Source organism: Dipodomys ordii, unplaced genomic scaffold, assembly GCF_000151885.1.
Source record: "Dipodomys ordii isolate 6190 unplaced genomic scaffold, Dord_2.0 Scaffold27, whole genome shotgun sequence".
NCBI classification, from domain to species: Eukaryota; Metazoa; Chordata; class Mammalia; order Rodentia; family Heteromyidae; genus Dipodomys; species Dipodomys ordii.
The window spans coordinates 393164-411063 of NW_012267243.1; the positions used below are offsets into that span (position 1 = coordinate 393164).

At 36.5% G+C, this 17900-nt stretch overlaps 1 protein-coding gene across 1 annotated transcript in view; it reads right to left on the reverse strand.

Annotated features, from left to right (window-relative positions):
• Fmn2 (formin 2) overlaps positions 1 to 17900 on the reverse strand; it is a 170115-nt gene that overhangs the window by 46011 nt on the left and 106204 nt on the right. The window contains exons 7-8 of the mRNA XM_013015633.1: positions 11532 to 11619; positions 7983 to 8044 (exon numbers count right to left, since the gene is read on the reverse strand). Coding sequence (XP_012871087.1) covers positions 7983 to 8044; positions 11532 to 11619 — 150 coding nt within the window. The remainder of the gene's footprint in view (positions 1 to 7982; positions 8045 to 11531; positions 11620 to 17900) is intronic.

The following is a 17900-nucleotide window of genomic DNA, read 5'->3' on the forward strand; positions in this document are numbered from 1 at the left end:
AAAAGGAATGATAATCATGATTCATGGAACTCATCAATTAACATGTTAAATTGAAAAACAAGGATATTCCTCAACTACTCTATTTTCCACTGCCCAAGTTCATCTATTCCCATTTACCTCATAGGCTATAAAAAGAATATATTTGAGAAATTGGAAGTAATAATTATATATATATATATAATATATATAACCAACTGCAAATATTACATAATGTTTATGTAGATACTTTACTCTCTAAAGTTAATGATAGTCAATGACCCTAAATAAACTATAAAGACATTCATTTTTAAAAACTCTTTGTAACTATGTGGTTTCAGTAGATTTTAATTCCTCAGTAAATAAGAAATGGGTCCTCAGGATTGTGGTTTTGGAAATTAGAGTGTGTTTAGACTTGGAGACGGCCCAAAATTCATTCACATCTCAAAGGGAAACCTTACTGCCAAAACATATACAATCAGGGGAAGAGAAAATAACACATTCTAGGTAAGGTTTATATAGCAAGTACTTCCATACAGTTTCACAGAGATCAAATAGAACTACTTTCAAACAGCCCAATGAGATATGAGGATCTGGAAAACAAACAAACAAACAAAAAACATGGTATTTATGCAAAGGATTCACATGCACAGTAATTTTTGTCCTTGTGGATAAGTAGTGAAAAGCTTACTATAATTGGTGCTCATATATTTGTGAGAGAAGTGAATGCAATTATTTTTCTAGATAAAATTTGCCTGTCTCAAATGCTGTTATTATTAAAACAACATTAAGACTTTTAAGACAGATACTGTTTTCAGAACTTAAATTAGTACAGCTATATAAATACAGTATGTTAATACAAACAAAAAAAAGATTATGAAGAAGAAACAAGCCAACTCTCAGCATATGCACATCGCTTTCTTTTTCTGGTGATATCTGCATATGAATCAGACTCAGCACATATGAAATCACAGATTAACACAGTTTTGTATGCAAGATAGAAAGCCCTATCTCCCAAACCTTGACATGATTCTGCCATCTGTGCCAGCTACTACCTCTCACCACTTAACTTACTTTCCTAAACCCACTCTGACATAATAGACTGAGTATTCTTATTTCTGCATTCAAAAGAAGTTTGTTCAAGGATACAGGATGACCCACTGTAACAATGAGATGTACAAGACACTATGTTAAAAACGGAACTCTACAACTTGGGGACTGAGGGGGAAGTTGGGAAAGTGGGGACAGAAGGGACGGCCAGGGGGTAAAACAAAGGAGTGGGTAACAATGCTCAAGGGGAAATGTACTCATTACCTTACTCATCTAATTGTAACCCCTCTGTACAATATCTTTACAATAAAAAATATATTAAAAATACTGGTCTGGGTATGTGTCTTAGTGGTGGAGTGCTTGCCTAACACATATGAAGGCCTGGATTCAATTCCTCAGTACCACATAGGAGCTGTGGCTCAAGTGGTAGAGTGCTAACCTTGAGCAAAAGAAGCTCAGGGACAGTGCCCAGACCCTCAGTTCAAACTCCAGGACTAGCAAAAACTAAACACACAAACAATAAAAATAAAACAAAATAGAAAAAAAAACAAATGTACTTATTCCCTTCCTTATTTAACTGTAACCCTCTCCCCAATCATCTTTTCAATAAACATTAAAAAAAGAATTTGTTTTTAAGTTTTGCCTGTAGGAGGCGCAGAGGAACTGAAGGAAGACTGCTCCTTTTCCACAGTACTAACATTTGGCTTGTCTCCTTCCCACTGCAGTACTGGTCTGCAGCATAGGTTTATGAAGACAATTAGGGGTGCTTTGCCCCAGCTGCACACAGCTCTTTGGAGACCCAGGTTAGGCCAAGTGATTACTTCTCTCTTCATGCTGACACCATGCATGGTGTCAGGTGTGCTCTGAAGTGTATTGCCTGAACTCCATCAACATGGTCACTATGAACTCCAGGCATCTCATCCATGAAAGCATCCTGACTCCTGAAAGCTTACCAACCAACCACAGCTTCACTGCAGCTAAGGAGTTGGTTTCCTGTAAGCCACTGATCAGCTATTGAACAGGCAAACCAGTGGTACCAGTACAACTTCCCCTGTGAGTGCTGAGAACCAGCTGAGAAGAAGGGCTTCCTTCCGAGTGCATCCCTTCTTGGATGTGATCACTCAAGAATGTGGAGTGGTCTTCAAATTCGTGTACTCTCAAACCACAGGATAATGACGCACTATGATAAACTTCCCTGTTTGCATTACTCCCTGTTTGCATTAAGGAGGGGTGAAGAATATGAAGAAATCTATTAGGTATCCAGAACAAAGGGAGCACTCTCCCCAGAGTAAATTAGGGTCAATCCCCTAACAACCACTCATGGCACCTGCTATCAGATATATTTGCCCTCATGTTTGGGTCTTTTTTTAAATCTCTGTAAGCTTTGCTTTATAACTAATCTTTTTTGGATTTAACTTCCATATATCCTCCAACAATAATAATAATGCTGTTATTATTATTATCATCATCATCATCATCTTTTTTTCTTCTCTTTCTCCTCCTCTTCTTCATCTCCTCCTCTTTCTCTTCCTCCTTCTATACCATTACCACCTCTACTTCCTCCACTCATCATCCTTCTTTTTAATTTTTCAACATCTGAACCCATCAAACAAGAGCCAAGCAGAAGCCTTCTTTAGGAGATGTCCTCCCTGGAGCACCACTGATTCCAATAAGAGACCCTCCAGCTCAGGCCTCAGAAGTGCTGGGTGGAATCCTTACACTCCACTAACCCTGTACACGAGCCAGTCTGCAGGAAGTCTAGACAGGCCCTTCTCGCCCAGATACACCAAGCTTTCCTCACCCCATAACTAACTTTCACCAGACAGAAAACAAACAGTACGCATCCTCCCTTCACTAATTAATAAAGGACCACTCCAGAAACCTATACCCAGAAAACCTGCCCCTCAGAAGAGAGAAATAAAGACATTCACAGATAACCCGAAGCCACAGAAGTCCACTACTATTACAACTGCAATATAAAAATGTTTGTTGCAGAACAGCTGGATAAAATGGTCGTGAGATCCTTGAATCTACAGACAAATAAAGACAATACCAATTTGAGAGCCTTGACAACTGAACTCTCACAACAGCCTGCCTCAATTGATGAAGATGAAGAAAATTGTGTTTGTGATTATGAAGTCAAAAGGGCCAGATAGACTATCTGACCCAGGAGAACCCGTTCTTGGGATATAAAGGCTCAGCTCTTTCCCAGGAATGGGAAGGGAATTTTTACTTTCTTATTACTTGTTTGGTTTCTGGTTTTCTTGCCATAGAAAAAATAACAAAAACAAATGTCTAACCCCATATGGAAAATATTATTCCACATTATTGCTGCATAATGGTAATATGATCCCGGTTTCATGTTTGTTGAGTTTATATTTAGATTGATATATAGCGCAGAGCAGAATGGACTCAACTATGTTTTCATGTGAAAGAAATTATTCTATACTTTTATACTTTAAAATATTATTTTTTTAAAATCCTCACAATTCTCTCCTGGCCTGGAATTATATTCAAATAATCAGACAAATCTGCATGGACCTATACATTTAATCTACTCAGGTTTGGTAGTTGGTAGTGTGCTATTAAAAGTATTTGATGAGAATTAGGGATAGAATTCCTGGCGTGAATGTTCTGGTGTACCACTAATTATATTGGATTGTACCAAGTTGCCTTTTGCTGATGTTCACTAGTTTATAATGTATAAATGCTACAGGTTTTTGTTCACAGGGTCAACAACATGTGGTAGCACCACACTTTGTTTTCCTTCTGGGAGCAAATCTGGGGTGTAGTAGGGTTTGGACTCAGGGCATTATACTTCTTAGGCATAATGCGCTTCCAATAGCACTTGAGCCATCACAATAGTTATATTAAATGTTAACAATTCAAATTTTCCAAGAAAAGAGAAATGATCACAACACACTCTGTGTAAGAGATGCACTTCCAATACAAAACAGTTAAGTTGGAGGCTCATAAAGAAAAAATATAAACGATGTGACAAATCTGGAATGACTAATTAAATATCAGTTAAAACAATCTAGTACAGCTTGAAAATTAGGAGAGTGACATTAGTAGCTATTCATCGAACGGGGAATTAATACTCAGAATAATAAAGAACTCAAAACATTAAATGTCAAATAACAATCCACTCAATAAATAGCCAAAAATATCTTGAACGGAGAGTTCTCAAACAAATACATGAAGAACATGCTCAACATCTTGAGCCACTGGTGTAATGCAAATCACAAAGGGCAAACAAATGAAGCAGTGACACTCACTAGACACTATTTTGAAAATGAACTATACAACTTGTGAGTGGGGATGAGAGGAAGGGGTAACATGGTTCAAAAATAAATGCAGTCATTACCTGACTTGCATAACTGTAACCCCTCTGTATATTACCTTTACAATAACAATAAAAAGGGGGAAAAAACAAATTGAGATTTCATCTTCATCAAGTCTGAATGGCCATCATCAAGAACCAACAATGCTTCCTGCTTGGTTTATTGCTGGCTAATTAGAGATAGACTATAGTGCACTTTTCTACCCAAGCTATATTTGAGGCTCAGTTCTATAAATTTCTGCTTTCGGAATAGCTTACAGGTTTGATTCACCAGCACCCAGCAAAACAAATTACATTTTATGGTCATCATTCATTAAGGTAAAGCATCTAAAGCAGAAATAGTGATCCAGCTATTTTTACTATTCAATTATAAAATTCTTTCAGTTATATGAAAGCAAAGAAGAATGCTATAATCAGGTCACCATTTAACTAATTAGTTGGTAATAGACATGAGTATATTAACCATTATTTTCAGTCGGAATATAAAAATCTTACTAATGGGGAATTTACACATAAGTTGGAAGAGAAAATGAATACATACACAGGGGAAATACAAAGTGAAAATCAGCAAGTGCCTGTTGCGGAACAGGGGCATATAAAAATGTTTTGCAAGTTTCAACCACCTCCAACCACAAGATATTTTGAAGCACCTGGCAAATCTGAGCTGGAGTACAAGTATCAGATTATGATAATACTTCAGTATGCAATTCCTAATGTTAATTCTTGCATGGTTTAAAAGGATCAGCTTATTTGTATGAAATGCACACCCAAAAAATTGGATTTCAAGATATCTTGACAGATATTTGCAAAAAAATTTTATGGTATTGGGAATTAGAAATGGTTATATTTTACATTTGCAACTTTTTTTCTTCTTTAAGATTGTTTCAAAAGATAAAATTCAAGTTTTAGAATGACAATGATGTCTAGAAACAAAGGAAGATCATTCTTCATTTGATTAACTTTCAAAATTACTCTTCCCCCCAACTTACTTATGGTTTCTGGAAACATAAGAATTTAAACTCTTTAATTGCAAGATCTTTAGACACTTGAAGAAAATACACTTTTACTTTAATTTGCATAGCACCTAAGCATAGTTACACTGAATCCTTTTAGACTTAGAAAAACATAATTACAAATAACTGTTAAATAAGTGCTATCCCTACACTTTTTCTTAGTTTAGCACATTCAAGTTTTGTTTATATGTCCTAAGTTGTTAAAAAAATATTTTATTAGCATCAATTAGTTGTTGAAGAGGAGCCTACATTTTATTAAAATAAGAAAATGAGACCCTATATTCAATCTCCAGTACTGAACATAAATGAAAGCACAGTAGTCATTAATGGTCTACAAAACATTTGTACATCCATTTTGTGGTAACAGAAAGTTAACCTTGATATTATGATTCCTAAGAAGACCAAGTTCTTATTTGAATGAAGAAAGTGACACTGAAGAAGAGGAACTAACTTGGTGAGGCCATGTATCTGCTTAACTGAGGTACGGAATTCAAGAAGGTTCTAGCTTCGTTGTCCAACTTTCCACTACCTGTGCTGCCTAAGTTGAACCAGGAAGAGCTCTGTCCTTTTTCCTCATGAGCGAGAAAGTTCTCCTCTAAGAGCACACTCTTTAGAGCAAGATGTAAGCAAGTATCAACCTCGGCTTGAAGTTGTATGAATTTCTACCTCTATTTCATCTTTGAAGAACAGGAGTAATAATATACTTCTCACACATAAGCCATTAGCTTATAAGCACTGGTGTAGTCTGGGTATTAAGTGTTCCCCCCAAAGGGCTCAAGTGTTAAGATCAAGCTGCCAATGATGGCTTTTTGAGGGTTTCAATTTCATAAAAACTCAGTGCGTTATCTTTCTAGCAACTATTAGGCCTTGAGTTCAAAAGCTAGTACCTCCAAAAGAGAAAAAGAATTATGAAGTAAAGAATAAAGAAAACATACGAAGAAGTGATGTGAAAAAGCCAGGAAGGGAAATAGGTGACTTATATCAAAGTTCTGAAGCTGTGATGGAGCAAAGTTGTTAATTTCAGAATTAGACCTGAATCTTAATCCACATTGCATTATGCAGTTAGCAGTCTGATCCCAAGGGAAATTAGATCACCCTTTCTAAGCGATACTTTTTCATTTGTTAAAATGAAGTAAACTTACCACTTTATGAGTTAATTTTGAGAAATAAACAAATTAACCTAATTAAATTGCTTATACTCAATGTGCAAAAAAAAGGAACAAAAATCCAGTAGTATTTACCTAATAATCCCTATGTATCAGAATCATCGTAAATCTGGGTATTAGCAATATTGCTATAAGTAAGAGATATTTCTATCCTCCTGACTTGTATTCTAATGGAGGTTGTCAGGAATTCATATAAGTTTTTCCTATATAGAATGTATACGTAAACATCTATTACCCAAAATAGGCTTATGTAAGTGGATATTAATGTTCTATATACATATTAATGGAACAAATACTATTTGTAAACCACTATATAAAGAAAATGACAAACAAACATGAACACATACAATCACTAACATTTGATCTAAAAAGGGAAAAAATTGTCATTTACAACAATAAAGTTGGAATTGGAAAATATTGAACTAGGTAAAATAAGCCACTACAGAAAACAAAATACCACATGGTTTGTTTTCTGTGTAATGTAAAACATTCAAATTGAAAGGACTAGCACAGAATGCAGAGAATAGGGAGATAATAATCATACGCTATAATGCCTCAAGTAAACATATTAAATATTACTTTTTTGAAGATATATTCAAAGTGGGGTAAATATACTGGACATTGTAACTTGCTAAGAAATTAAATTTCCAATGTTTTCACTATCAAATATAAGTATTCAACACAATGGATATATAATTAGCTTGATTTAATTATTCCATGTTATATTTATGAGTCATAACATTAATTTGAACATCATGTGTGTGTATATGTATGTCTTTTTAAGTATGTATATATATATATACATACTTTATACATATAAATATGTATATACATATATGTATGTACATATATGTATATACATAAGTATGTATATACATATATAAAGTATATATATAAAGTATATATATAAAGATATCTTTATATTATATATAAAGATATCTTATATATATAAGATATATATCTTATAAAGATATATATATATATCTTATATATATAAAGTATATGTATCTACCTATATATATGCATACTTAAAAAAAGACATACATTCTGAGTTTCTATAGTTACATCCAGAAATTTATATTTGGTCAAATCTCTTTATAGAGAGACCCAAAATTATCCAAAATACTATTCTAAGTCACTGTATGTAAACTAAGGGAACAATCAACTCAACTCCCATGAATGCCTTTATTACTAATTCTAAGAGGAAACGAGAGTGGCTTTATAAGCAGCATCTTGTGAATCACACCCTGTAACTATTAAACCACAAATTTTCCTAATGTGCCCTCAGAAATACTGTAACCAAGCCCTACTTAGGGAAGTTTACTGCACCTGATTAGATTCCTTGGAGGATATTAGAAGAGTGTGCCTATGTGCACACATGCACAGGTGTTATATGTGAATCACACATTCACATAAACATCTTCCCTTACTTACATTCTCATAAAGAGCTTGAAGTGTCTCCAGGTCAACCACAGAATTGTCCAAGTTCACAACAGCTGTGAAGAAAGATGAAAGAATGTAAGTTGCCTTAAGCTAGCTGTGGAAAGGTGTTTGTCCATTACTGCCAGCAATGCACACTCTAGACAGTATAGAGCTCTAACTTAAGTGCCCCTGCCTGCCCACTCTCTGGAGACCTTAAGGATTTCACAGGGCAGGTGTCAAATGTCAAAGCTATGTCTTGCTCCACAAATACTATTTCCCAAGAATAGCTACAGGTCAGAGATAAAGTTTAAGTTTGTCTTTCATAGTTAAGTTAAAGTTAAAGTTTGTCTTTCATAGTTCCAATAAAGACATTTGAAAAAAAAACATTTACTCCCAGAAAAAAGAAAACAGGCAAATTATTTCTAAAAGTGGTATGTCTTAGTTTTATTTCATATTCCTGCAGATTTATCCAAAAAATGTTGACAATAGTTAAATTTAAACATTCAACTTGAAAATTTGAGGAAATGATGCATTTTTGCTATAATTCCTTAAAGGATTATAATAAAGGAATAAAATTGATAGGAATCAGTACACAATTATTCCCCAAAATCCATTCTTGAAATAGAAAACTACATAGTTATCCAAGGAAAAAGCCTACTTGAATTCCAGGAATATATTCTTTAAACTCATTTGCTATGCCATGATATGTTCTTGTATTTTGAAGCAGGTGCATCATATTGCATGGTTTAGGGACAGGTTAGTCAAAAACATTAAACATTCATTTATTGTATATGTAACCAGGTAGATTTGCCCCGTTGAATTTGTGTCAAGTAGCACTAAAGGATTTTCTTGTAGGATTAAAGAATTCCAGAAGAAAATTACAACTTGGAGAATCACAAGTTGGATGTATTTATTTTGATAATTGAGACATTTGACCATATTTTCATCAAAGAGATAAAGAACACACTAGGTACTTTCTAATTGACCAAGGCAAAATCTCAAGAGGAGATAAAGAAAGAAAAGTGGTCATGGAAGGTCTGAAGGATGAGAAATCTAACCAATGTGATTTTGCCTTTCTGGGAATGGATCTCAGCTTCACCAGCCTTGTTCAGAGTAGAACATGCTGCTTCCATTCAAGCAATAAGGCAATATCTTAAGGTGAAAAACACATATATGACCTATAAAAAATCTAAGTGTTTAAAATGCTTGTCCTTTGGACCATATTTAACAAACAGCACAAACTGGTTAATGTTTCAAACTACTAAATCATACTACAGTTCTTACCATATTTGAAACGTTAATTTACAAGGATTTCATTTAAAAGGATTAACTAGTGACTGCCTTCCTGACACAACAAAATGATAAGCAAAGTCATGGATGTAAGCGCCGCCTTCAGATGTACACACTCTTGTACTAAGCGATTGAAAACCCTTCTGATCATGGGAGTCATTTGCCAGGTGACTTCTACACTGTTTTAGTGACAGTGATCCATGGATGGAGAGACTTTTGAAGGACATGCTCAGCATAAATTTGCTGTAAGGTTTCATCCTCATACACAGCAGGGAAGGTGCACACAATACAACAATTTCAGTTCCAGTAAAGCTCAAAAAGTACACCATGACCCTTTCCTTCCATCCTGCCTTTGAAAACAAATGATTACTCCTGTAAATCTTCCCCATATAAGTCTTTACTTTTGAGTATCTTCAGGGTTCTTTTTCCCCCTTTTTTCTTGCCTGCAATATCACGTGCCTACAAATATCTTAATAAATGGTCATATGCTTCTCTTAATGAAGTCCTCAAAATATCCCGATCCATGACACTTTCTTTTGATTTGGCTCAGTACAGCATGTATGAGAGGCTGAGAGAATACACAGAGACAGATAGGAGTTTCCGGTAAGAGACAAAGATAACACATGTAAAATGGGAAAGATGGAAGTTGATGAAGTGCCATATTGTGTGCATTTGTGTGTATGTGTATGTGTGTGTGTGTGTGTGTGTGTGTGTACGCGTGTGAACTGTGTATGTGTGACTGAGTGATATAGATAGTGGCAACGCTGTTCCTTAGCAAGGATCCAATATTCAGCATAACACTCACACACACACCACACACACACACACACACACACACACATACACACAATTAATAAATGTTGGAGAGATTCAAAGGGACTCCATTCATCACTTCTCATCCTAAGAGGATAAGGTTTACACCTCATTCTGCATGATCAACCAATGACTGCCATTCACACCTTGTGACTAATCCCATTGCATGTTACCAAGTAAATTTTCAATGAACTCTCTGGCTGCACCACAGACAGACATGTCAGGCAGGCTCCTTGATTCATACGGTTCTCATTATTAGCTCAGCCCAAGTTGAATATTTGACTGAAGGAAAAGACCATATCATTACTTTCAGATTTCATTCTGTGACTTAACTGGGCTACATCTGCCAGCTTTTGCAAAGCAAGTCCTTGTTGGCGCCAGGCTTGGCCTTCTCTCCTATGACTATTACCCCAAATGTTTCAGTTTGAGGAAGTCTCCTCGCCATCAAAACAATTTAATCAAAATGTAAATTGTGATTAAGACTTACTCATCAATTGACAGAGCATACCATGCTGGGGCTATTTATGAATAATTCCACACAATGTATTAGGCCTAAAAATAGAGTCCATATTCATAAATGGGGAAACTAGAAAGCCAGTTAAATGTTGTCAGGTCTATACTTGAAACTACATTCTTTTAACAGGTAAACTGGCATTCCATTGAATAAAACAATCTGCTTTAGATCTATTCTAAGGTTTTGGGCAGCATAAAAGACCTTGAGAATATTTTTGTATCATTCCTGTATTCACCTTTAGGTAATATCTCTCAGCATAAATGTGAAAGACATCTATGGAATAGAAACTCCTATTCAGAATAGGACAGAATTTAAACATTAAAATATAGAATCAAATGTCATTTTAAAAAATAGTACAAATCATCCTAATTCTAACAGTAGAAAACACTTTATAATCCTGTTTAAAATGTAAGCTAAGGATGGACATGGTGGTATATGACTATATATCTGGGAACCTGGAAAGAAAATATTGGGAATGTGAAGGTTTGAGGTCAGCAGCGCAAAAAAGTTAGGAGATTCTGTCTCAAAAATCACCTTAAGCATAGTCCGACGTGGCTGTTATCAGAGCTGCATGGCAGCTATGGGAGGGAAGTTCATGGTCCAGGGACAGTCATAGGCCAGAAGCGTGAGGCTTCATTACCCACAGTGCTGGCAGCACAGCCCAGGTGGAGCTGTGCTTGAATAACCTCTAGAAGTATGAGGAACAAATTCCTGTAGTTTAAAAGCCACTCAGTCAATGGCTTTTTATTTTGACAGAATGATAGAATACTAATGTCTATGACAATCAGGCCCTTTGTAATTTTCCAAAAATAACCATGGCAGAAAGCCTGGACGCACTATGTTCCCTAGACACAGTTAAGTTCAAAATGAATTCACCATCAAACCTCATATTCTTCCATTTAGCTTTTATTATTCAAAAGGGGGAGTTTTGTTCTAATACTCACCATGCTGTATGTCTTTCATATCTAAATGAAGACTGGACATTAAAATTCCAACTGCTTGTGATCTTTTATTGCTTAATAACTTGACAACCTGCTCAAGAAAGAAAAAAAAAGGAGAAAGTTTTAATCTGATAAATGTGTATTCATCCTAAAAGGAAAGTAAGTAAAGAGAAAATAATGTGTCATTCCTTCAAATATTCCAAATATTCTTGCTCATGTTTGAAGAGGGCTCTGGAGCTTTATATAATGAATTTCAAAAATCCACAAATCTTCTGGGCTCTGGTGGCTCACGCTTATAATCCTAGCTACTTAGAAGGCTGAGATCTGAGAATTGCTGTTCAAAGCTTCCTCGGTCAGGGAAGTCCTTAAGACTCTTATCTCTGATTAATTAAGCACAAAACTGGAAGTGGAGCTGTGACTCAAAGCTTAGGGACAGCACCCAGGCCCTGAATACAAGGCCCAGTACAGACAGACAGACACACAGACAAACACACAGACACACAGACAGACACACACATGCAGACACACACACACACATGCACACACACACACACACTCACACGCACATATCCACCAATCCCCTCCTTTGTATTCAACACCAGCCTTTAAGTCATACTCTGCTAGGCTTAAAAGGGCCTGACTGATTTCTTACAAAAATCAGACTGTTTTCTGAAATAACAATTAAAATCTGGATTATTCAGAGCCTGAAATTTGAAGTGTTTGTCTCTTAACATGAGGCTTTGAAGAACTGGTCAAGTGGAAGGCAAAATAACAGCATGGGTGCAGAGAATTGGCCAGACCAGATCAGTTCTTCCAGGAAGTAGAAAATGTGCTTTTATCTGGATCATTGAGAAGGCTTGCTATTGTGCTGGCAGTTCTTTTCTTTCTGCATTTGACCCAGGTTTTGTGGAGACATTTTCATTGAAGAGAAGAACAGAAATATGCAAACTGGAGGGAAAACATGGGCTCAGTCTCGTCTGGCTATCCAGAGAGTCAGGAAGAAGGGTGAAGGCATACACCCCTGAGAAGCTTGTCGTAAACTGGAGTGGACAAACTACTACAGAACAGAAATGTCCAGGGCTGGGAAGGTGGCTCAGTGGTAGAGCGCTTGCCTTGCATGCATGAGGCCCTGGGTTCGATTCCTCAGCACCACATAAGCAAAAAGAAAAAAAGCCGGAAGTGGCACTGTGGCTCAAGTGGTAGAGCGCTAGCCTTGAGCTGAGGAGCTGAGGGACAGCGCCCAGGACCAGACCCAAAAAAAAAAAAAAAAAAAAAACAGAACAGAAATGTCCAAACCACATGTTCCAGAGAATTTAAAAACAAAAGCCAAAAAAAAAAAAAAAACAAGAAAACAAACCCATCAATTTTGTTTAGGAAATTCTTATCTCAAGTCCCCATCCCTGAGGGCCACCAATTTGTATTTACTCTTCTGTTTTCAATCTGCTTAGAAAAATGTTGAAGGAAAAAAACAGGAAAAAGTAATTCTGGTCAAATTACCAGAAATGACGAGCTGATTTAACAGCTATCAACTTCGATTTCCCTGTCTTCCTTTTTGGTTTAAGTTTGCTCAGTCAGAAAACTAATGAAGTAATTGTACTCAAAATCACACAAGGTCACAAAGTAAAATAATACTCTCAAAGTAATAATAGCCTTCTCAGTTCCCTGGCAGGAATAAGAATGGCAAATAATAATAAAATAGCAATAACAACAACAAAGCTCTTGCAGAAGAATTGACCATAAAACCTCCCAGTCATTTCTGAATCCTCCCATGGTAAGGGACAAAACCAGCTGTTTAGGTGGTATATCTCTATAATCCCAGTGGTTGTGTGGGCTTCTAATCCAGCACCAGTGGCAGAGATGGAGGTTTGAGACTGGCCCTAAGGAAAAAGAAGTTACCAAGATCCCATCTCAAACAACAAGCTGGGTGTGGTGATGGAACATTCCTGTCACTCTAGCACTTGGGAGGCATAAATAGGAGGATCCTGGTCCTAGATTAGACCAAGACAAAAATACAAGGCCACATTTGAAACATAACTAAAGCCGCCAGACATGAAGCTAAAAACAATAGAGTTTTACATAGCAAATGTGACGTACTGAGTTCACATTCTAGTGCTAAAAAAATAAATAAATAAAAGTAAGAGACAGCCTCATTAGAGGCACTTATTTCTTACAGGAAGAAGAATATGACACAAGCTTATGACACAAGTTTTTATTCTAAATCTGGCCTGTAAGCATCTTATTAAATTTCACTCTGAAAAAATAGTTTAACACTTGAATATACATCAACTATTTCAACAAACTGGTTCTAGCAATAGCACTGCCTTCCTTTGAGCTGGAAAAAATAGACAATAAGTATCAGAAAAACAGAAGACACATCTCTTGTACACATCGAGATTGATAGGAAGGCAGTCGAGTTGTGTCTCTATGTCTGTTTTTACTGAGGTTTCCCGTTATGCTTTGCACTTTTAATGTACTGGCACACTGGAATTTGGTCTCTCATGGAGCTGACACGTTAAGCACAACCTCAAAGTAAAAGCATTTCTTCCAGGCTCCTGCTAGAACTTCTCAGTCCTTGTGAAGGTAATTCATTCTGCTTTACCTTCTTCAGTGTGTCCTGAAGTCCTGCCCTCTGCACCTTTCTCTCTCTCTTTACTGTAAGATCTCTAGTTACTTCCATATAATTACTTCTATAATTACTACCTATACCTTCAACCCAGCAAGTTCCTATTTTCTTAAAATGTATCTCAACTTCAATTACCCACAGAAGTGTCTGAACACCAAATTCTTAGTCTTAGACCCAATCCCCCAGCCAGCTTCTCATCTTCTAGTCCATGTATTGAAGTAAGTGTACCCATTCTCCATCCATCCACTAAAGCCAACATCACCAAAGCCAGTCTGGACTCATCTCACTTCTTCATCTGCTTCTCTAGTCTGGAATCACTTCACATCCATGATAACACATCTCTATCTTTGGAACCTACCCTGTCCCATACATGGCAGTGTGTATCTGTACATGGTATCATGCATAGATCCATGCAAAAGATTAATGATTGGTGTCTCAAAATCTAGTGTTTCTAAAACTATACTCCTTATACCAGAAGATCAAACTGGAAAATTTAAATTTTAAGTCTCTGGGCCCTACCACAAAGGAAGAGGAATAATCAAATCACATTTTAAAAGTCCTCCATGGATCAAGTTTCATTCATTCCCATCCATTCTTCAAACATATCCAAGCATCTGCTCCTAAAATGTTGGCATTTGCATGTTGTTTCTTGACTTTTAACCTATACTTTTCGAACTTGAGTAACTCTTGCTTAACATCATTTTTTCTTTCTTTTTTTAGTTTAATACTTTCTTTACTAACCAAGAATTTTATAGACTTTCACTTCCCTCGACTTTTAGTTTTTTGGGTTTTGTTGGTGGTAGTGTGTTTTAACCCAAGGGGCTCTTACGAACCAGACATAGCTACTATTTGAACCACTCCTCTACTTTCAGAAGCCCTTCTTTAAACTTGAAAACATCATTCCAAACTTGCACAAGGTTTGGGAGGACTTGTGTATTTGTTTTTGGTTTTCTATTATTATTATTTGTTTTAGTGCGGAGGCCTGAACACATGCAGGCACACATTTTACTATGGTTTTACACTTCTGGCCCTTAGGTTTCTTATTAAATGAAGGTTCTTGTTCTTCATCCTAAAAAGTCAATTTTTCCTAGAGTAGTGACTTAGATTACATCTTTTTAGAAATGCCACAGATGATGCTGACATAGGTTTTTGAACCTCTGAAAATATCCAAATGGTAGTTGGTCTGTAGCTTTAGTACTACACTCAAAAACTGCAAGATAGTTTTCAGTAAATGCAGATCCTGAGGGAAATATTGTTTCAGTATCACATCAAAACATAACAGAAGGAAAATAAATTGTATTTCTTAAGTAAACAAAGTTGTATTTAAATAATTACTTAGTAGACCAATAATAGTAAATGTTGCTAACTCAGGGAGTTTTATTTTATTATTTATTTAGTCAGTTATGGAGCTTGAACTCAGGGCCTAGGCACTGTCTCTGAGCTCTACGTCTGGTTTTTGAGTGGTTAATTGGACTTAAGAGTCTCATGGTCAAGCTGGGCTTGTTTGAAACTGCTATACCTAAATCTCTGCAACCTGACTAGCTAGGATTGCAGGCATGAGCCACCAGAACCCAGCTTCAAGAAATTTTCTGAAGTATGAATTTTATTCATATCACGTTGGATATTTGCTCACAGGGTTCAACACTAGATATCCAATGGGGATAATTTGAAGTGTCTTGCAATTTCTTTCAATCTACTATACTCATGTACTGAAAAAAGGAGCTAAATAATATGCTCACAATCTAAATGCAGTTGTAATAAGTTTTACTCAAGAAAGTAAAAAAAAAAAAACTGTTCTCTTTTGAAACAGTATGTCAGGGTCTTGTTGGAAACAGGATATTAGATTAGAGGGATAAATGTCTGATCCAATAAGGTAAACTTGTCTCTGAACAGGGTAAATAAGAATCAACTTCCAAGATTAGATAAAGAGGAATTCCAGAGCAGAACTCTAGAATGTTAGAATGGCTACTTCACATACAGATAGGGAGCACAAAGCAGCTTATCAATGGTATGTGATGCACTGAAGAATACTGCCAATTCAGAAACAGTAAAATCAAACTGAGCAAAGGACTTAGGAATGGAGGGAAATGAAAACAGACCATTTCTCATACCTGAATTTCCAATTATTGGACCTGTACAGGAATGGGAAACCTATTATCTTTGCATAAAAGCACTTATGTATCTTAAGACAAGAATCTGCCCGTGAGTCCTCATTTCCTATCTTCAGAATACAGTTAATAATTCACTGATAATACTCGCACAATTTCAGATGCACAGAGTGACATATAGACTATTTTTAAAGAATAATATATCTTACAAACACTAGGTATTGGTGTTATATGTTGTAATCCAACAGCTAGAAGCTTTATATATTATTTATATTCAAATGTGAAAAACAGAAGTAATATAAAGTCACAAGCTTAAATACCTAGAATAAAGAGAACAATCTATACTATAGCTAATTCCTTCCCTCTTGGGAATGTACAAAGCGTTATTTTTTAAGCATTCTTTAAACATCCATTTGAATACTACAATTCTCATTTAGATTCAAGTTTCTAATTTTGAAAATTGAACTTTGTCCTTGTGTGTGTGTGTGTGTGTGTGTGTGTGTGTGTACCGTAGCTGGAACTCAGGGCCTGGATGCTTCCCCTTAGCTTTCTTGTTCCAGGTTAGCACTCTACCACTTGAGCCACAGCTCCACTTCTAGATTTATGATAGATTTTCCTGCCCAGGCTAGATTTGAACCTAGATCCTCAAATCTTAGCCTCCTGAGTAGTTAGTATTACAGCTACTAATCGCAGGCTTCATTTGTCAATTTTGAATCAGTGGAAATCAGAAACTAATAAGCAGTTTTCTCTGAATGACCTCACACAATGGTCCACCAAACAGTAAACATCTTAAATCTTGGCTCGGCTACACTTGAAAGGAGGAATGCTAGTGTGGAGCTTTGAACATGCTTTGGGCCATTCAGCATCCAGAGGCCTGAAGTTCTGTTATCTGCTTGCATGGATTTGAATTAAGATGCACAACAGAATGTCCTTCCCCACAGACATCACACCCTGTAGGTAAGAGGACATCTTGACACTGACCCAGCCCAAGAGTGATACTTTCATATTACCTGGTTGACCTCAGACAAAGTTCTACTTTCAAAATGTAGGAAGAATCTGTACAGCTAAAATGAAATTGGACACCTCTCAGAGTCAAAATCTAAAAATGTTCCTTGAAAAGAAAGCACTCTACATGATCAAGAATTCCCTACTCCTTAACTTAGTTCTCTGGACATGACATAAAGAACCCAGCTTTGCTTGTCACCTCTCTGAATCTCAACCAACCTCAGAAGACTGACCAGAAACTGGAATGAGGTTCCCCACAAGAGCCTCTCTGATCTCTTATAGCCTGGGACTCTCGTACTGGATGTTCTTGATATACATTTTATACTTCAATTTAGAGAGCTGGATGTCTTCTTTTTTCTCCACCACCTCCTCCTCCTCCTGCTCCTCTTCCCCCTCCACCACCACCACCTTTTTCTTCTCCTCCTCTTCCTTCTCCTCCTTTTTCTTCTTCGTCTTTCTTTCTTCTTCCTCTTCTTTCTTCTTCTTGTTCTTCTTCCTCTTCTTCCTCTTCTAATCCTTCTTCTCCAACATCTTCTCCTCTTGCTTCTTCTTCTTTCTTCTTCTTCTTCCTCCTTATCCTCTTTCTTCTTCTTCTTCTTCCTCCCTCCTTTCCCCCCCCTCCACCTCCTTCTCTTC